Genomic DNA, 19,971 nt, shown 5'->3' on the forward strand with positions numbered 1-19,971 from the left:
ATTGGGGAAAGATACACTGCCTGTGTGGCAGGAGTGAAAATTGAGATGGCACAGGGAGGAAGGAAGGAGTCCTTGGAAGAAGCAGGAGAGCTTGCAGACATACTCACAGGGGATCGAAAAGGGGCCGAATGGCGTTTGGGAAGTCCCAGTCGTGCCCTGGAAAGCAACCAAGGAAAAGTGATGGTTAGAGACCCAGGGCTTGTGGGAAGAGGGGAGAACCCTACAAGGTCACCTGAGAGCTAGGGGATCCTCTGGAGTGAGGACAGGTGGGAAAGGGAAACTGGATCAGGTCGTTCAGGCCACGGCATTTGGGAAGGGATAGAGACTAAGGACCAGTAGACTCTAAAGGGTAGAGGGTCCATAAGGAGTGTCCCAAAGAAGCTGAGGGTCTCTGGGGAAAGAGGTGTCAATGGAAGGAGTTGGAGCTTTGGGTTGGTTTCTTTAAAGGGGATGAGGTCTCTGATGGGGTTCATTGAAGGCCAGTCTCTTAAAGGAGGAGTCTTTGAGACAAGGGTTTCTGAAGCAGGTAGGATCTTTGGGGAGGAGGAGGGTCTTTAGAAGGAATGAGGTCTCCGGTGATGCTCATGATGGGGGGGGCAAGAACAAGTATTTATTAAGCGCCCACTATGAGCCAGGCACTGTGCTAGGCGCTAAGTTTTCAGGGGATTTGAAGGGGCTGAGGGTGTTGGATCTTTGGGAAAGCTCTATGAGGAGTCTCGTCCTCTCCGCACCTCCGGAGGCCCGGGGTCCCGGGCTCCCCTCCCGGGGTCTCTGCAGCGCGCGAGGCTCCAGGTCTGCCGGGGGAGTGGAACGGTGACGGACGGGACCTAGGATCGCTCCCAGACCAGGAAGAGCGCGCTCTCGCAGAAGAGCACGGAGAACGCGCGCCAGGTTGGAGATGACTGCGAGAGGAGGCTGAAGCTAAGTAACGAGGCGGGACGGGAGGTGCGTGCGCACGCGCGACTGGTCGGGAACGGCGCAGGCGCAGGCGCTGGGAAGCGCGGAGCTCTCCGACCCCGCCCTTCGCCCTCCCTATGGGAGGAGCGGGCGCGGCGCGGTGGCTGCTGGATGGAATGCCGCGGTGGTTGCCGGGATCACGGTGATGTGGCCCCCCCCGCCTTTCCCCTCCCCGGCCCGGGATGGCGGACGAGACCCGGCAGAGCAAATTGGCCGCGGCCAAGAAGAAGGTAAACGCTCTTGAGGCTCCCCTACACTCGCGGGCTCGGCTCCGCCCCTTCCTTTCCCGCCGCCTGGACCCTGACAGACCCCTTCACAGATCCAACCTCTCTTTGGTTCTCTCAGATCCCTACAGATCCCCTTCCGGATCCCTTCAGATCACCCTCCTGTTTCTCCTCGGGTCTCCCCCGCCGGTCTCTGAGGCCCCCTCCACTCTCCCTCCTCGATCCCCTCAGGGTCTTCGTCCCCAGTCCTGCAGGTCCCCGTTCCTGAACCCCACAGGTCCCGAGCCCGAACCCCCCAAGACTTCCCCAAATCCCTGGCGCCCCTTGCCCCTCCCCCGTCGCCCCCTTGGTGACTTTGGGCCCGTGACACCCTCTCCCCGGGCCCGTGACGTCAGGCCCAGCTGTTGGCCTCCCGGAAAGGCCTCCCCCCGCCCCACACAGCTGGTGCCTGGAGGGATATGCCCCCCTCCTCGCCCCACCGTCCCTGGAGCCTCCAGCCTCCACTCCCCCCGAAAACCCCGATTCCCTAGGAGGGGCCCCAAGGTGAAGGCTTGGGCAAGCCAGCTGTTAGGCCTGCCCCGCCCGCTCCGTAGGAATCTGACGCCTTCCTGGACTTCCTCCCTCGGGGCTCTTCCCAAACCTCTTCCAGCCTGTTCTGCACCTTTCCCAACCCTCAGCGTTGGACTTCCTTTGCTTCAGACCCACACCTGCGGTTTCAGAGTTAGGGATGGTGGGGGTTGGAAGTGGAGTGGGGAAAGTATGTGTGGAAGGACCACATAGAGTATTATTATGGGGGGGAGTAGATCATTGTTTCTCTCAGAGTAACCCATGTGGGGAGGATTTGGAATGAAGTTAGGTAACCATTCCCTTTCCCAAGTTGTCATTATAACCTTCTGGCCTGGGAAATGGACAGAATTTTTTAAATTACTACCTCTGGGAAAATTCTTAAGTCTCTTGGGAACACTTTCAGAGGAGGCCCAAAGACCTGGAATGACTGCATCACTGTGCAGATTCAGAGACCTAACATTGATGCTGCTGCTGCTGCTGACTAGTAATATCCTAAATTTATCCAGTTCCTTGATTCTTATGCTCTCAAAGATTCAAAACGTGTTTGAAAGGTGAATGAGGATTGTTTCCCCGAAGATTCCAGCTCTTCTGAAAGGTCCAAGGTTTTTTCTTTCAACTTTCCACCACACATTCTTATTACCTAAATTCCTGGAACCAAAATTCTTTTCACTCATTGCCCCCTGGGATAAGATATGCTTATTTATCAGGGGAATGGAGAGAACTTAAAATGGGGGGAATTCTATAAGGGTTGGGAGAGGAGTTACTTTTGAGGGGTAGCAAAAGACTTAAGAGTTAGGACACCTGAGATTGAGTCCAGGTTGTTACACTTAATTATCTGGGCAAGTCATTTCCCCTTCTTTTACCAACTAGTTCTGAGGAATATGCTTTGTACACCTTAAAAGCACCACGGAAGTGTGACTTACTAAGGAAACTGAGTGTCAGAGCTGTGAATCATTCCTCAGCACCTAGAGAGCCTTTGGGCAAAGTTGGAATCCAAACCTAGCTGTTTGACCTCCTAGCCACAACATGCTTTCTTCATGAGCCCACCTTATCATATAATTTGTACTCCCTTGGGGAAATATAATGTGCTGGACCCTGGATCATGACCCTTGCCATTTCCAACCCTAACCTTTTCCTTTCTGTAGTTGAAGGAGTATCAACAGAAGACCAGCCCCAGTGCCCCAGCAGGAGCCAAGAAGAAAAGGAAAACAAAAGATGGCAATAACCCTGAGACCCCTCCGTCTGGTGGCCGACACTCTCCTGAGGATGTGAGTCTTAACTAGAAACAGTCCCTTGGAAAGATGGAGAAAAGGAGTGATGTTTGAGCTAGTGACCTGACTCAGTAGACAGTTTTTCCCTGTCCCCAGAAGAAGCCTTACAAAGGAAAACAGCACCAAGCCACTTGCCCTTCCCTCTAAGAGATACTAGCAAAGTCATGGTGGGGGTGAAGTCATATAATAGAAAGACCTGGAAATTGGAAATCAAGAAATCTAGGTTCTTGTCCCATTTCTTTTCTTTGGCTAGGCAATGGGGTTAAGTGACTTGCCCAGGGTCACACAGCTAGTAAGAGTTATGTGTCTGAGGCTGGATTTGAACTCAGGTCCTCCTGAATCCAGGGCCAGTGCTTTATCCACTATGCCACTTAACTGCCCCAGTTGTCCCATTTCTGCTACTCACTGTATGACTTGTGAAAGTCACTTCACTCCTCTGAACCTCAGTTTTAAAGGAAGTGAAAGAGATATACTAGGTAATCTTAGATGGTACTTCTAGCTTCATTGTTTTAGGACTTTATGATTCTGTGAACTTCTCTCCAACTCAGCTGGATTATATTAAACATCTGCTCATGGCAAAGCCAAAAATGGATGTTAGAAAGGCTATTCCCAACCCCTATTTATGGATTGGGTCCTCACCCTAGCCACCTTCAGTCCCCATCCTCACCCCCATTTCCTCAAGCCCATCCCTTCCACCCTTCCCAACTCTGTCTCCTCCCTCTAAGCCACCTCTCTTTCTCTCTTCCTCCCTTTTTGTTTCTCCCTTTTCGCCTCTTGTAGATTCAGGACATTCTGAAGGTGCTGGTGTCCGACCTTAATCGTTCCAATGGGGTAGCGCTACCCCCATTGGACAAGTGGAAGGTGAGACAGTGCCGAGGTCCCCTCTCACTGGCTTGCTTTCCCAGCTCTGCATGCCCCCAAGACCTCTCTGGGTTTTGGGATGACCTCCCGCTTTATTTTTCTGTTGCTGTCATTAACCCATGGCGGCCTGATTACTCCTTCATGTTCACCTACTTGGTTGTGTTTTTCCCCCTTTCCCACCCCGTTATTATCTACAAGAAAGTAAAATGCATTTTGTACCTAAAGGTAGAGTCAGGAGAGTCTTCTTCAGAAAATTTCTGTTCTGTTGGTCACTATACAAAATGTAAGAAGTACTCTGGATCTGTCCTCAAACTATCTGTCCAACTTGCATAGGACAAAGAAGTGTTGGGTTTTTGAGAATTGGCAGATGTAGTTTGGTTTGGGATAAAGAAAGAGAAGATGGACTTATATTGAAACTGGAGTGATTCAGGTTAGATCTTAGGACAGGACCATCTTCTCTGGAAGGAAGTTGTGACAGTGAAACAAGCTAGTGGATAGAAGTGATGCTGCAGAGCTCTTATAGTAATAGACTAGATTTTAAAAAAATAAGCTGGATGGTCATCTGTTTGAAATGGTTTTAGTGCTTCCAGGTTGAGGAATGTTTTAAATAAACTTTGAAGGGTACTAAGCTTGAGAATTAAGTAGAAAATGGGGAGTCCCTTCTCCTTTTTGAGATGCCTTAAAAAGTCTTCCCGTAAACAAATGGTCGAGAAGCATAGGAGAAGGATCATTGTTGGGTGGGCAGGGTGAGATGCTATGATACAAAAATGAAGGAGCGGGCAGAGGGCTGGAAAGCCTTGGAAATGAGGCAATGTGCTTCTTGCTTGTAGAAGAGGAGGGATATTAAAGGACAGAAGAAAATGTTCAAAGGAGTGGAAGATTGGACAAATGGCTGCTGTGGTGTAGATTGTCAGGGGTTTCCAGAGTATGGCCCACTTTGGATTGCAGCCCAAATTGCAGTAGAGTGGATGCCCCAGTGGGACTGAAAAAACTGCCTACTTGGCCTTGATGAGCACCACCAGCTGTACTTGGGATACCAGTTGGCAAGATTCCTCAGGGATTGGGCAGGAAGTCAAATCAAGCTATTGATGGGGGAATTGCCAACTCTGGTTTCAGCCTATTCCCTGGAGGTGAAGCTGGAAGGTGGATGGGTGGTGGTTCCCACCTCCTGGACGTTGGATTTCTTCTGCCAAACCAAATGGCAGGTGATCCACATCAGGAAATGACATTGGCACTTCTTTCTACAGCAACATGCCCAGAAGAAGACTGTCAGACCTGAGAAGTGAGGTAGAACTGGGGTCAGATCTTGTTATGGTCATGGGTAAAGGGATGGGGAAGGTCAACTGCTGGCTTTGATGAGGAAGAGAGAAGTACTTGGTATTTTAGTTTTTCAAAACTTCTCACACCTAATTGGCCTGGCAGGGAGAGGTAATAAGGCATATCTTGTCTACTTGGGGAAGAAAGTGTGGTGTTAGAGGAAAGGCTACTGATAATGTAGGAGTAGGGAAGCTAGGGTTTAAACTCAACTCTGCCACTGAGGAGTTGTGTGACCTCAAGCAAGGCACTTTACTCTCTGGGCCTAAGTTTATTAATATAGATAGATCATGAAGGAAGTTGGACTAGTGGATTACTAAGGTTTATTCTGTGATTGGGTACTTGGCCTCCTTTCCTAGCCACCTCTCTCCCCTTCCTTATGGGAATTCATTCAGAACGTATTAAATACCTCTCCTCCACAAGATATGGTTCGAGGCACTGAGGGAAACAAGAACCAAATAAGACATCACCCTCTCATGAAACTGATGGACTTGGAAAGGAGATTGGAGTTATATACAAGTTCCTATAACACAAAATAGAATATGATGTATGTTTAAGAGAGGTACAGTCAAAATGCTTTGAGAGTTGAGAGGCTCTGTAAAATCATTGGAAATACCAGATCACCCAGATTGCATTTCCTTTGCATTCTCACTGTCTCTCTTAGCAGTTTCCTTCTCATTTCCTACACCTTCTACTTCCAAGAGCATTAAGTTAGGGTGGTCCTAGATAAAGTTGTAAAATTTCTGGAAACTTTGAAGCATTGGTGGGGGAAAATATTTTGGGTGGAGGAAAGAAAAAGTAGAAACATATGTAATATATTTTTAACCACCCTTTACATTTATACAGTAACCTAGTGGTACAGTGAAAAAAGTGCTCAATTTGGAATCAGAGGATCTAGGTTTGAATCCCAGTGTTGTCATTTCCTCCCTATACCTGTACTATGGCTCAGGTCCTTAGCCTTAGCCTTTCTGGAACTCATTTTCCATATCTGTAAAATGAATAGCATCCCATCTGTGCTAATCGGTAACAAAAATCATAGAAAATGGCAAGGCAAAACTGGGCCCAAGGGACAGTGATCATAGCACAGGGAAATAAACAGTCAGAAGGCACCATTTGCCCATTACTGAGTCTTCCCCTTGCTCTTCTGTATCAGGAGAGTGAAATGGGTCTGGAAATTCAAAGGAGCACCTCCATTTTCCGCACAGAAATGCTTTTCCTTTCCATGCTGAAGCTTTCCCACACAGATGCATTTCCCCACTTCTGTCCAAAACTGGACTTGCTTGGTTAGGATAAAGGCAATCTCATTCTCTTCTCCCAATGAACTTCTAAGAAGGTGGGGCCCCCTTGGAGCCCAACCAGATTCCTAACAAAATATGGATAGTTGTTTGGGCTTTGACCTACAATTGAATCTCTTTCAGAATTGAAGCAGAATTGAAGCTTTATTAGGCAGAGCCAGTGAGGGAAGGCAAGGGGTTATTCATTATTCCACAGGACATCGGGTCTACATTTGTAATAGTGCTCTGTATCTGCTGCCTCAGAGGGGCATCTGAGGGAGATCTCAAATCTCCAAGATGCTGGGAGTCCTAGGGGTGGACACAAGCAGCGACTGTTCACTTGTACTTAAGTTGCTATTTGACTGAAAGGATCTTTCTGGAGAGGAGAGGTCTGGGTGATGGTGGTGAAATAATTGCAGTTTGTTTTCAGTACTTTAGTTAGGTAATTTCTCTCTGAGAAGACCTGGGTCCAGAAAAATAGCTTGGGAGTCATGGGGTATAGGAAGTAGGTTTGCCAAGCATGGTTGCTTCTGTTTCGTTGTCCCTAAGATTCACTACCAGGCAGGCAGCAGAGCGAGGGTTCCAAAAGGAGCCAGGGTCACTCCTGAAAGCAAACTAGATTTCTTGGAAAGCAGTCTCTTTCCTTTGGCTACATTCTGCCCTTCCTTTCTAGCACTTAAAGTGCTAGAGAAGTTAGAGCCTTTTGCTGCCATTTTTTCGGGGTTCTAGAGAGAAGGTATATATGTAAAGGTGATTGTGCTGTCCCTACTCTGAACTCAGGCACTCTCACACTTGCTCCTGTGGAGGGACTTGAAGACAGAAGACAATAGTGCAGATCCTGGATTAGAGTGTGCAGCCATTACTTTGATTACTGCAAGGGGCATTCCCTGATTGAAAAGTATCTGTTCATTTTCTCCCTTTCACCACCTCCCTTACCACACGTCCTATCTCTGCCTAGAGATTTTCCAGTGTCCTTCCCTGCATGTCACTGTAACCCCCTTGCTCTGTTCTGTAACAGGCATCCAGAGACAGTGCTGCTCCTGCCCTGCTGCCTGCAGATGTCACCGTGCCCTTTGGCAGTGCCCATCCCCCCTGTACCAGTCCCCCCTGCCCCACTAGCATGGCCTCGCCTCAGGTTTGTGCTCCTTACCATCCCACTTGTTTGTCATCTCAACTTTGTCCCTGACAGCATCGTACCTATCTGACACAGGTACTTTGGGAGTCTCCCCTCTTCCCTTTCCCTGGGTACCTTGGTTCCCAGAGTCAAGGGATCTACTCCTCTGGCTTAAGTGAGCCCAAGTCTGTGGCTTTCTATCCCATTTGGCTACCCTTGGGATAGGAAGAAGGGGATGCTGGAATTAGCAAGGCCCATTCTGTCCCTGAGTGGTAATTACACCAGAGTTATGTGACCCCATCTTTTTTATTTCCCACCCAACAGAACTGTGACATTGAGAACGGTCCAAGTCCTATGGAAGAAAGCAAGTGAGTGTCTATCAAGGGCAGTTGTCTCCCAGAGACAGGCCTGGGGGTCCAAGTCATTTTATTCTCTGTGCCCTTCCTTCTTCCACCCCGTTGTATTGAACTTCCTTCATGCCTGTCTTCCAGATCTCTGTCTTCTACCGAGAGTCTGCGACAGATCTCAGAACAACTCAATGGTCTCGTTTCCCAGGTAGCATGGGGATTGAGGTAGGGTGGCATATGGGGACAGACAGGAAAGGATAATGGGGACAGACAGAAAAGGATAATGTGGACTGGGAAGTTTTGGGCAGGACTAGAGAGGACACTGTAAAGGTGATAGTATTTGTAATGTAGAGTACTGTATTGTATAGGGAGTCAGAAATTGGATTATATTTTTATTCTGTTTCTCACTGGCAGCTAGGTTGTCCAGTGCATAGAACATTGGACTTGGAGTCAGGAAGACATGAATTCAAATCCTGCCTCAAATGCTTACTACCTGTGTGACACTAGTCAAGTCACTTAATTTCTCTCAGTCTCAGTTTCCTCATCTGTAAAGTAGGGATAATACTAGCACCTACCTTTCAGGGTTGCTGTGAGGCTCAAATGAATTATGTAAACATGTGTAAAGTGCTTTGCAAACCTTAAAACTGTGCAAATGCTTTAGATTATTATTAGTTGTGTGACCTTGGTCGATTAATGTTACCTTCCTGGACCTCAGTTTCCTCCTTTGTATAATGAAGAAGTTAGACTACAGCAGGGACCTTTTTCTTTGTCATGGATCCCTTTGGCAGTCTGGGAAAGCCTGTGGGTCCCTTTTCAGAATAATATTTTTAAGTGAACAAAATAAAATTCATAAAATTACAAAGGAAAAGATTATATTGAAATAGAGCTATCAAAATACTTTAAAAAAAAACACACACCAAAAACCAAGTTTATGGACCCCAGGCTAAGAACCCCCAAACCAGAGGATCTCCAAGTTAGTTTGCTTTTAGTTTTAACATTGGAATTCTGAATGTATTAGTGTAGGGAGAGTGGATTAGAAGGATTAGATGGGGAAGGAATATATGGGCCAGAAGAAATAGGCTGATGGATTGGAGAGAGAAGGGATCAAGCTAATTAATGAAAGGGGTGTGTATGTGTGTGAAAAGAGAAGAAGAGAAAATTGGAGGATGTGGGGAATATTTAGGTCAAGGAAAATCCCACTTGAAATTCTTTCTTCCAGTCCACATCCTATATCAATGGGGAGGGCCCAGTGTCTTCTACCAACATGAAGGACCTGGAGGTAAGTGGCTCAGGGCCTTTGTTGGGCTAAGCTAAAGAATAGACTCTCATCTTTAGCTATAGTGGGAAGTAGAGTGTCTTGTACCCAGTAAAACTGTCTTAGCTGTTCTCGCATCCTAATGATTATTCTCTCCACTTCTACCCCATTGCTCCCTTTGTTTCTTCCTCCTCTCTGCATGCGCCTCAGAGTCGGTATCAAGAGCTAGCAGTAGCCCTGGATTCCAGCAATCTAACAAACAAACAGCTCGGTAGCAAGATAGAGGAATTGGTAAGATCCCAGCGTGGTCTCCTGGTTACAACTTCTCTACCTTGGTCTAAGTCTCCAGTCTTCCCTAGGCGTCTTAGAGCAAGATCCCAGCCATTATTGGAACTAGGAGAGAGCTTTGGGGTGACCTCAGCTAAGGTACCAAAAAGAATGGGGATTAGTTCTCCACTGTAAGGTTTCCAAGGCATTGAGCATGTAGCATGGCTGTTTCTGTTTGCTACTCTCTTAACATATCCCCACTTCCCCACCTTCCCCTCCTCGTCCCCCAGATCACTCCCTAGATCCTCCTATTACCTGCCCTTTCTCCCACTTTCTCTGGGAGGTATTAGGGTATATTGGAAAGAGCACTTGATTGAAAGTTGGCCCCTGCATTGTAGCAGTGTGACCTTACATAGACACTTCACCCCTCTGGGTTTCAGTTTTCTTCTCTGTAAAATGAGTATACAGTACTCTTTTGTTCTTTTTTTGTGTGTGTTTTTTCTTATGTTTGTGTTTATTGACAATTAGGTTCCTAATAAAAATAAAACGGGAAGGGTTCAGACTAGATTATCCAAAGCCCCTTTCAACTCTAAAATTTCATGATTCTGTGATTCTCTTTTAGTTCCTATTTCAGTAGGCGGTAGGTATTATCTGGGCTTGCTTTTCTCGGAAGTGCCTATGATTGTCCTCTAAAATGGACAGTCTTATCCACATGTTGACCTTCTAGGTGTAATAATATATTCAATAAGCACTACTGCCTTGGGAAACCCCAGAGGAGAAGACTCTTAAGAAAAATGAAGAGTCCAATCTAGGTCTGTCTAGGCCCTGGGAATTTTTCCTTCCATCAGCCCTCTTTCCAGTACCTCTCTCTCTCTCCTCCGTCCGATGGCTTGGGGAGTATGAACACACTAGCCACTTCTTCGGAAAACGACACCTTGTTTTTGCTCTTCCCACAGAAACAACAGAATCAGGAGGCCCTGGATCAGTTGGAGAAGGTAAAATGACTGTGCACCTTGTATAGGGGTCTTAGAGGCTGTTGCAGCTTGGTTGACTTGCCACCTGCCTCCTATGATAAGGGCTTCCTTTGACAGTATATTTCTACTACTGGTAACTGAGCTCCTTTCTTCCACAGGAGAAGAAAGAATTTGAGCAGAAATTCGCCAAGGAGCAGGGAGCCCTAAGGGAACAGCTACAGGTAAATGGATGTAATTAGACAAAGTTCCTGCTATCCCATAGAAATTCTCCTCTTACCCTTCTGTTCTTCTTAAAGGTTCACATCCAGACCATTGGGATTCTTGTTTCAGAGAAGACAGAGCTACAAACAGCTCTGGCCCACACACAGCAGGCTGCCCGCCAGAAATCAGGTGGAAGAGGGTTATTGTCCCCACTAACTGCTATCCTAAAGGGCCCCTCCCTTGGTTATGCAATTCCTTGATTCTGTCATCCTGTAGTTTCCCCTCCACTCGACAATGTATTTTTCTCACCTTACACTCTTGGAGTTGGAAGGAAACCCTGCTCTTATTCCTACCCCATCTCATTCTAGGAGAGTCAGAAGATTTGGCCAGCCGCCTGCAGTCTTCCCGGCAGCGTGTTGGGGAGTTGGAGCGGACGCTTTCTTCTGTGTCCACACAGCAGAAGCAGGCTGATAGGGTAATTCCAATTCTTGCTCCTCAGTAGGTATTGTGAGTCTCTTATTCATGCTGTGTAGCTTATTAAAACTAGGTCCTTGGATGAGAAGGCAATGTGTGGTATACTGGAAAAAGCACTAGGTTTAGGAATCAATTGGCCTGGATTCAAGTCTCATCTAGGGCACCACATATCTGTGTGACCATGGGAAAGTCACTTAATTTCTGGGTCTGTCTCTTTATCTATAAAATGAGTATAACATCTGACCCCATCTGCATTATTGGAAAGGTTCCAGATGAGTTCATGAATATCAAAGTGTTTTGGAAAATATGAAGTGCTTTCTAATATGAAGTTTTATTATCAGCCTGAATAAAAAGCAGTTGTCTGAGTTTTTGCCCTCTCCTGCTGTCTGACCACCTTCACTGTTCTTGCAGTATAACAAGGAGTTAACTAAAGAGAGGGATGCTCTCAAACTGGAACTGTACAAGCACAGGTTAGTGGGGTAGCAGACAGAAGACTAGGGGACTCAGTGCAGAAGTGGGCAGAGGCTGTGGACTAGGTTTAGTCCTCATGGGGAAGACTGACTGAAACATTAGAGGTAAAAACCTTGTGTTCCAAGAGTTCTGGGCTTAGGAGCCTTATTCTAGTTCTGGCACAGACTTAATAAGGGTCCCTGCCCCTGTCTGGGCCTAAGTTTCCTCATTGGTGAAATAAAAGAATAAACAATATTAATAGTGTCCCCAAGTTTAAAGATTGAGTGAGTCTGCAGAGGTTGTGGAGGGTGGTGATGTGTGTTCCCAGTGGGCCCCCTGACACCCCTCTCTCCTACCTCACACTGCTGCCTGTCCCAGCAAGAGCAGCGAGGAGCTGAAGCAGCAGCACTCAGAGCTGGAAGAGAAGCTCCGGGTGCTGGTGGCAGAGAAGGCGGCTACACAGATGGAGGTGGAGGAGCTGCACAAGAAACTGGAGATGACAGAGCTGATGTTGCAGCAGGTAACACCAAGGAGGGCATTCCAGGGAACCCAAGGCCCCTTCACCATTTGCCCAGCTCCAGAATTCTGAGGTGGGCCTGGGGTTTCTACTGAGTAGCAAGAGCTTAGAGGAGAAGCTGGAGATCGTAGAAGCTAAAGGTTTGGTAGAGACCTCAGAGGTCATTTAGACAAGTCAGTAACATTTGAAAAGCCTCCAGCTGGAGGATCAAGAACTCACTTGCTCCTGAGGCAGCCCATTCCATTTTTTACTGCTGTTATTATTGAGTGTTTTGCTTATATTGAGCCATAATCTGCTGCCCATTATCTCACTTCTCCTGCCTTCTGAGACCAAGTTAATCAAGCCAAAGATAGCTATCATGTCCCTTCTCAGTTGCTTTTTTTTCCAGGCTAAATATCCCCAAGCCTTTAAAGAAATCCTTCTATGTTGGGGCAGCTGGTGGCACAGGGGATAGAGCACCGGCCCTGAAGTTGGGAGGACCTGAGTTCAAATCCGGCCTCAGACCAAACACTTAACACATACTAGCTCTGTGACCCAGAGCAAGTCACTTAACCCCAATTGCCAAAAAAAAAAAAAGGAAAAGCAAAAAGAAATCCTTCTGTGGCATGTTTTCAAGTCCCTTCACTCTGTGGCCCTCCTTTTGATGTGCTATAGTTCACAAGTTCTTAATTTGGAATTGATAACTGTATTTCTGTATAATCGATTTCCTTTGTAATCCTATATATTTACTTTTATGCACTTAAAAACCTTATTCTGAGAAGGGGTCTAGAGACTTCATCAGACTGCCCAAAAGGTCTGCAACATAAAGAGAAGAACCCCTGATCTAGTTAGTGGGTGCCCTTCCTAGAATGTGGCACCCAAAACTGGACATAATACACCATATGCTGGCCAAGTACAATGGGCCCTACACTCTCTCCTTGTGGACACTGCTTCTGTTAATGCAACCCAAGATCATATGAGCATTCTTGTGGTTGCCCTGTCACATAGCTGACTCATCAGCCTGTCAGTCCGTGAAAACTCCTGTCTCTCTCACATGGGCAGCTCCTAGTCTGCCACTGGCTAGCTGTGTAGCTTGGCCAGGTTACTACCCTGCTGTTTCATCAGCTCTAAATGGGGTCTCTTTTCTGCCTGACTCAGAGGTTGTAAGGTGGCTGACCCTTCATCTCAGAGTGGCTGTGGATCTGACCTTCTCTGATTCCTCTCCATCCAGTTTTCCAGTCAGTCAGGTGCCCCTGATAGTAATCAACAGCTGCAGCAGGCCCTAGAGGAGCGAATGCAACTGGAGACCCATGTGGGCCAGGTGAGCAGGACAGAGATGAAGGAGGAGCTTAATTCCCAGGTGATTAGCATTGCCCATGGCCATCCCCTCCAACTTTTTTTCCTTCCCTTCTCCCAGCTGTTGGAATCATTGCAGCAGCTCCAGGCGGAGAGGGACCAGTATGCAGAGAAGTTGAAGGAGGAGGGCACCATCTGGCAACAGCGGGTGCAGCAACTTTCGGAACAGGTTGGGACTTCAGAAGGGGATGGCTTGGGAGTAGAGGGTTGGGGTGAGTAAAACTTCGTGTTCTCATTCCTCCTTTCATCACCTCTCTTTACTATGCTGTGGGCAGGTGCGGATTCTGGGGGAGGAGAAGGAACACAGTGTGAACCAGGTGCAGGAGCTAGAGACCAGCTTAGCTGAACTGAAGAGCCAGTCTGGTAGGCCGGGGCTAGGAAAGCCGAGGTGGGGGCAGGGGGGCGCATCAGGGGTGGAGGACACTTGGCACGATGGTTGAGTGAGATGTTTTGTTAGGAGGGAGCATTGAAAGCATTGGTAGTCAGGGTGCTGTGCTCTCCTTGGGCTTTCCCCGTCCCCGTTTGTAGCCAGCAGGTGGTGATGCCCTTAGAGTTCTGAATGGGAGAGTGGGGCAGGGAGCCCTCCCATCTCAGAGACTGGAAATCTGGGGTCTGGCCAGAATCAGCCCAGCATCCAACTGTCCCTCTGTATTCCAGTCAGGAATCCCATGGACTTTTCCATCCAGAATCATAGCCTTCTCCTTAGGGTTGACGACAGGAAAACTGTTTCTGTTACTACTGCCTTATCAGAGGCTGTTTGTGATTTGAACTTTAAGAGAATCCCTTATATAACTTGGCCAAGTAGAAAGATTCTAACTTGGCAGAGTCTCTGGCTTCAAGTGGCTAGGGATTTCAGCCAAGAGTCAGAAAACCTGAGTTTTAGTTCTTTGTCTGTATAATGTTGGGCAAGCCCTTTCTCTCTAGGCCTCAGTTTCTTCATTTATAAAATATAAAACTCTACCTACTTCACGTAGTTGTGAGAATTAAAATGAAATAAGAAATGAAAAACTCATTTGAAAAAAGAGTGTTAGAGTCTTTTTAAGAGGATTCTATAAAGTACTTTTAAGAGTTATTGCTTATCTCAGATTTTGCTGTAAGTCCTTGTCCCTTCTAACGTGTCCCAAGGGGCTGAGACAGTTGTATGCTGGGCTCTCTGATTCCAGGCAGACCCCAAGCAGCAAGGAGTTGGACCTGAGGGCCAAGGGACTAGTGGAGGATCACGTGTGCCTGAGGATGGGGAGTAATTGGAAGTCCTTGTGCTTCTCTTTGCTAGCAGTGCCCCCGGCGCCCCAGAGCCCCCAGCTGGTCCCTCGGAGGCAGAGCAGAGACTGCAAGAAGAGGCAGAGCGACTTCGGAAAGAGCTTGAGGGCCTGGCAGGGCAGCTCCGCGCCCAAGTACAGGACAATGAGGGCCTCAGCCGCCTAAACCGAGAGCAGGAGGAGAGGCTGCTGGAGCTGGAACAGGCAGCTGAGCGCTGGGGAGAGCAAGCAGCCGAGAGGGAACAGATCCTGGAGAGCATGCAGAGTGACCGCACCACTATCAGTCGGGCCCTCACCCAGAACCGGGACCTGAAGGAGCAGCTGGCAGAGCTACAGAACGGCTTTGTCAAACTGGTATGTGGGCCATCTCCACACCTTGCCCCCCTCCCCTCCTTGCTTCTGCCCGTCCCTCCTTCCTTGCTAAGACATGTTAAAGAGCACTGGTTCTGTAAGGATGTTAAGGGACTACCTAGCTCAACACCCCCCCGTCTTATAGAGGAGGCTGAGGCTGGAAGGGAAAAGTAACTTCCTGGAGAGCACATAGCTAGTAAGTGGCAGTGCCAGGACTAAAGCTCAGTTCTCTTGGCTCCTACTCTGTTCTGCTATCCACACATGGACTCCCCTTACCTCTCAGATCCTCTGGGACATTTTCTTTGATGAGCCATATTTGTTTTCAAACCTTGTCTCTTGCCAAATCTAACAACAGACTCTCTCCCACCAACCTCACTGACTTGTATGTGGCCCCTTTCTCTGGGGGGCTCACTTGGCACTTGATTACTAGTGACTTCTTCCTATTCCTCTCATGTCTCCAGACCAATGAGAATATGGAGGTAACAAGTGCTCTGCAGTCAGAGCAGCACGTCAAGAAGGAACTTGCCAAGAAGCTGGGGCAGCTACAGGAAAAGCTGGGGGAGATGAAGGAGACGGTAATGCCTTGTATCATCCAGTGCTGGATAAGCATTGTTTGGGAAGGGATGGGGAAAATGGGGTTCTTTGGATGTGTGGAGTGTTATAGGTGGCCATTAGGATGGGGCTAGCTGGGCGGAGAAAAGCAAACACATACGCACACAGGCACTATTCACAGTTATGTAGGCACTCCCAAGCATTGATTATAATCAAAAGGTGGTCAAAGGTATCTGAATGAATCTCGTTCTGTCTTGGGGCAGACACAGGATGGTTTGGGGGGGAATGAGGCCCATATTTGGGGTGGGGGAAATGTAGGGTATAGGGCTGGGTGAAGAGGCAAAGCCTTGGAAGACAGATGGGGAGGAGTTAGAAGGTACAGATTTCATGAGAGGTATTTGAGTTCCTGGAAGGCTGTTAAACCATGGGGGCAGTAAGCAGTGAAAGACAAATCTCTAGAAAGCTGGCTCAGCCGTTGTTGTTCCCTCCCTGGCTCTAAAAGTGAGAAAGAGCCGGGCATTTGTCTGACTGCCCCCTAGGAGGGCTCCACCCAAGACAAGGCCAGAGACTGGAGGTCAGGCTGGACAGGGCTGTGGACAGGGCCTCCCACCCCCACTGCTCAATGGGTGCTGGACCTCAGTAGTGCCCCCTCATAGATGGAGTTGAAGAGCCAGGAAGCCCAGGGGCTACAGGAGCAACGGGATCAGTACCTGGGCCACCTGCAGCAATACGTGGCAGCCTACCAGCAGTTGGCCACCGAGAAGGACGAACTTCACAAGCAGTTCCTACTGCAGACCCAGCTCATGGACCGACTGCAGCATGAGGAAGTGCAGGGGAAGGTAGCAGCTGACTTGGCTCGCCAGGAACTGCTACAGACTCAGGTAAGAGGGCCTTTGGTTCCCTTCACAAGGGGCAGAGGGTGGGAGGCCCAAAGGCTGACATCATCCCTTCCCCACACAGGAGCGCCTGGAGGCTGCTACGCAAGAAAACCAGCAACTGCAGGCCCAGCTCAGCCTTACTCCAGAACCCAGGGAAGGTGAGGGGTACCTATGCTCCTTCTAGAAGATGGCAGAAAGGGGACATTTCTTAGAACCACAGATTGGCTCGTAAAGGTAGAAGAAACCTTGTAGATCATCTTGCTCTGGTCCCCTCATACACATAAGTAACTTGGAACCCCAAGAAATGAGGCAATCTGCCCACAGTCACATAGCCATGCTGTAGCAGGTCTAAGATTAGAACCCTGTTTGGTATGAATTGTCAGTACGGTGCTTTTCCTACTATATCATGTTGCCTGTCTGGTTACCCCTAACAGATGAGGTGTCTGAAGAAGAAATGGAGGATGCTCCTCGACCAGCATTAAGCATCCCTGAGGACTTTGAAAGTCGGGAGGCCATGGTGAGCATGATTTTCTCCCTGTCTACCAGCCCTGGGATATGTTCTTCTACCCCCTACTTTGAGCTGAGATTCCCAAGCCCATCAGATTGCTTGTCTTCTAATAGGTACCTGCTCCCTAGCCTTTCTCCCCTAGTCCTTTCTGCCCTTGGTCAAAGCTGCTCTTGCTGGTACTCCTCACCAACTCTTCCACTCCTGCCTCTCTGGCCCCAGGTGGCATTCCTCAACTCAGCTTTGTCAAGCATGGAAGAAGAGAAGAGTCAGCTGTGGCAGCAGCTAAAGGAACAGCGACTACGGTGCCGGCATCTGACAAGGGAGGTGGCCCGGCCCCAGCGACAGGCCAGCCCTTCCTCCCAAGTGCTGAGTGGGGACAGTGTGCCCAGCGAAGCGCATCAGGCACTTCAGGCTGCCATGGAGAAGTTGCAGGTGAGGTCCCAAGGTGTACAGAGAGGAGAGGTAGGGGGGAACCCAAGCTTGCTGTTCCTGCAGTGAGGAGCTGACCCTTTTTGGGGCCCTAGGCCCGATTCACAGAACTGATGCAGGAGAAAGTGGATATGCAAGAACGAGTGGAAGAACTGGAGCATCGGTGCATTCAGCTCTCTGGAGAAACAGACACCATTGGTGAGGAGAGGCATTGTGAACAGAAGTAGAAGGATGGGGGCGAGGAATAGGCTAGGTAGCAGTGGGGGAAGGGACAGGTATGACTGATGGGGGAGATAGGTATGGAGGGAGGCCAGGTAGGCATGATGGTCTGTTGTCAGGGAGCCCAGGGTGTTGAAGAATCTCACCTGAATCGGACATCCTTCTATCCCCACCCCAGGTGAATACATTGCACTATACCAGAGCCAGAGGGCTGTGCTAAAGGAGAGACACCGGGAGAAAGAGGAATATATCAGCCGGCTGGCCCAGGACAAAGAGGAGATGAAGGTTAGCAGGCTCTGCCTCCCTGAGAAGAGACAGGTCTCACTTCAGGACCCCAGCCAGCCCTCTTTGTCCTCAGCATCTTTGTCCACCTTCATACCTAGATTAAGGCGGGGAGTTAGGCCAGCATGAGCCCAGTAGCTTAGTCTCTCCTTTCCTGTTGCCAGATGAAGCTTCTGGAACTGCAGGAGTTGGTGTTACGGCTAGTGGGTGAGCGAAATGAGTGGTTCAACAAGTTCCTAGCTGTCACCCAAGCACCTTCAGGGCCTGCTGGGGAGAGCAGCCCCAACCCTCTCCCTGAAGGCCACCTGGATCTCAGTCCTCCTGACAAAGAAGGTGAGTGAAATATGGGAAAGCAGATTCAGGACATACTCTTGAGCATCAGAACAAAATAGCGACGGGGGTGACTTATAGGCTGCCAAAATATCTTAAAACCCTGTCTCTCCCAGGCCTCCGGGAAGTGAGCCTGGCAGATGAGACGGAGCTTGTGTCTGCTGTGAGTGAGCCCGCCTTGAGCCAGCCTCGCCCAGATGATCCCACAGCCCAACAGATCATGCAGTTGCTGCGGGAGATCCAGAACCCGAGGGATCGGGCAGGGGGCTTGGGAGAAAACCCTTGTATCCCCTTCTTCTACCGAGCTGATGAGAATGACGAGGTCAAGATCATGGTGATCTAACAGTGGGGTGATAGGAGGAAGTGGACTGGGCCCTAAGTCAAGGGCAGCAGGACCTTTTGTCCTCCCCCCAACTCTAGAATAGCTAGGTGGGCTCAAGGGAATGATGGTGCCCTTCTCCACTCCTGGCATCTGGAATGGGGAGGGTGCACAGGTTAGTGTGGGGCCCCTCAATGCCCACCCCACAGGGCTGTTTATCCCTCCCTAGGCCTGAGTCTTATTTCATTCCAGCCATAAAGGAGAGCAAGTGGCTGAATAAAGGCAATTTGTTTGGAAGGCCTGGGGCTTGGCTCACCTCTCTGGGGGACAGGGAGTGGTTGGGGGTGCTTGGTGGGTATGGGGCAAGAAGGTGCCACCTCATCCAAGTTGGCATCCCATTTTGGTCCTTGGGGCTGGGGGGTGGCAGTAGATAGCACTTTTGGTGGGCACCAGGGTGAGAAAGGCTTGCAATGGGTAATGGGATGGGGCAGCAGAAGGGAGAGGGGCTCCATTGGGCAAGGGAGCAAGCTTTGTGGCCCTTGAGTGTACATACTGTATCTGTGTAACATTTTGTATATTCTGGGGGGTGGGCCAACTGAGGGTAGGCACCCCTGAGCAGGCTACCACCCTGTATGATAGAGTTGAAGCAGGACAAGTTTAATATGGAGCAATGTTCTAATAAGTATTTGGGGGAATGGGGAAACTATTTATTGGTGGCACAATGCAGGGGGAGGAAGAAGGGACGGGGTTCTAGTTCCTGGGTGATTTGACTCCTGTTTCTTTTGCTTTTCTCTTTCGGAATAAATGAATTCAGCCAATGTTGTCAGTCCCGTGTCTTCCTGCCCTGTGGCTCCTAGGCTAATTTGTCATTAGGACTTCTAGCTGACTCTACCCCCCTTTTCTCTGACCATGTCAGCCCTAGGTTGTACTCACTATAGGTCTAGCTGTTCCGTCCTTAATTCCATTCATCTCAAATAACATGGGGCACCCTGCTGCCTTCCTTTTTGCCCTGTTGCCACCTAGGCTTTACCCACTGCTTTGCCATGGGTCTCTTTTCTGGGACCTAGCCAGTGGAAGGAGAAGATACTCTGGCAGCTCTACTGCCATAGGAGTTAAAGACAGGCATGGACAGCATGTGCCTGAGGCACACCTTAATGTTTCCTAAAAAAGTGATATTGTGTCACTCTTTAAAATTTGTATTTTTAAGTACAATTTAGTTCATTTTTACAGTTGTTTCTGTTTCCGTAGTTGGACAAATTAAATTGTCTTTTGTGATTGGATTCATTCCATTCTGTAAAGCTTAAAAAAAATTTCGATAGGTGCACATTCTCATGCACGTGCCGTTCCTACAGGATAAGTCCATCCTTGCCAGAGGCCCAGCTTGAAACCTTTGGACCAGAAAAGTCCTTCAATTGGGAAATTTTGGAGTTAGAAGGGACTTT

At 48.7% G+C, this 19,971-nt stretch overlaps 1 protein-coding gene across 1 annotated transcript; it reads left to right on the forward strand.

Moving 5' to 3' along the window:
* The first annotated feature begins 1,048 nt into the window (after positions 1 to 1,048).
* On the forward strand, positions 1,049 to 19,347 carry GOLGA2 (golgin A2). The gene is made up of 27 exons (XM_078150024.1): positions 1,049 to 1,187; positions 2,894 to 3,016; positions 3,800 to 3,880; positions 7,487 to 7,603; positions 7,907 to 7,950; positions 8,074 to 8,137; positions 9,149 to 9,208; positions 9,395 to 9,475; positions 10,408 to 10,446; positions 10,584 to 10,646; positions 10,722 to 10,815; positions 10,995 to 11,101; positions 11,512 to 11,570; positions 11,929 to 12,070; positions 13,278 to 13,367; positions 13,464 to 13,571; positions 13,678 to 13,769; positions 14,679 to 15,015; positions 15,474 to 15,587; positions 16,221 to 16,445; positions 16,525 to 16,600; positions 16,877 to 16,959; positions 17,170 to 17,382; positions 17,475 to 17,577; positions 17,777 to 17,883; positions 18,045 to 18,213; positions 18,327 to 19,347. The coding sequence occupies exons 1-27, from the start codon at positions 1,140 to 1,142 to the stop codon at positions 18,551 to 18,553; spliced, it is 3,066 nt and encodes a 1,021-aa protein (XP_078006150.1). The 5' UTR covers positions 1,049 to 1,139; the 3' UTR covers positions 18,554 to 19,347.
* The last annotated feature ends 624 nt before the right edge of the window (positions 19,348 to 19,971 follow it).

This window comes from Phascolarctos cinereus, unplaced genomic scaffold, assembly GCF_003287225.1.
Source record: "Phascolarctos cinereus isolate Bilbo 61053 unplaced genomic scaffold, phaCin_HiC Scaffold_2;HRSCAF=192, whole genome shotgun sequence".
Classification (NCBI taxonomy): domain Eukaryota; kingdom Metazoa; phylum Chordata; class Mammalia; order Diprotodontia; family Phascolarctidae; genus Phascolarctos; species Phascolarctos cinereus.

Excerpts from the sequence above, each read along its gene's own strand:
- GOLGA2 (XM_078150024.1), top strand. The coding sequence starts at position 1,140 with ATGGCGGACGAGACCCGGCAGAGCAAATTGGCCGCGGCCAAGAAGAAG. Across the intron at positions 1,188-2,893 it reads TGGCCGCGGCCAAGAAGAAG|TTGAAGGAGTATCAACAGAA; the intron begins GTAAACGCTCTT and ends TCCTTTCTGTAG. Across the intron at positions 15,588-16,220 it reads TGGGGGAGATGAAGGAGACG|ATGGAGTTGAAGAGCCAGGA; the intron begins GTAATGCCTTGT and ends GCCCCCTCATAG.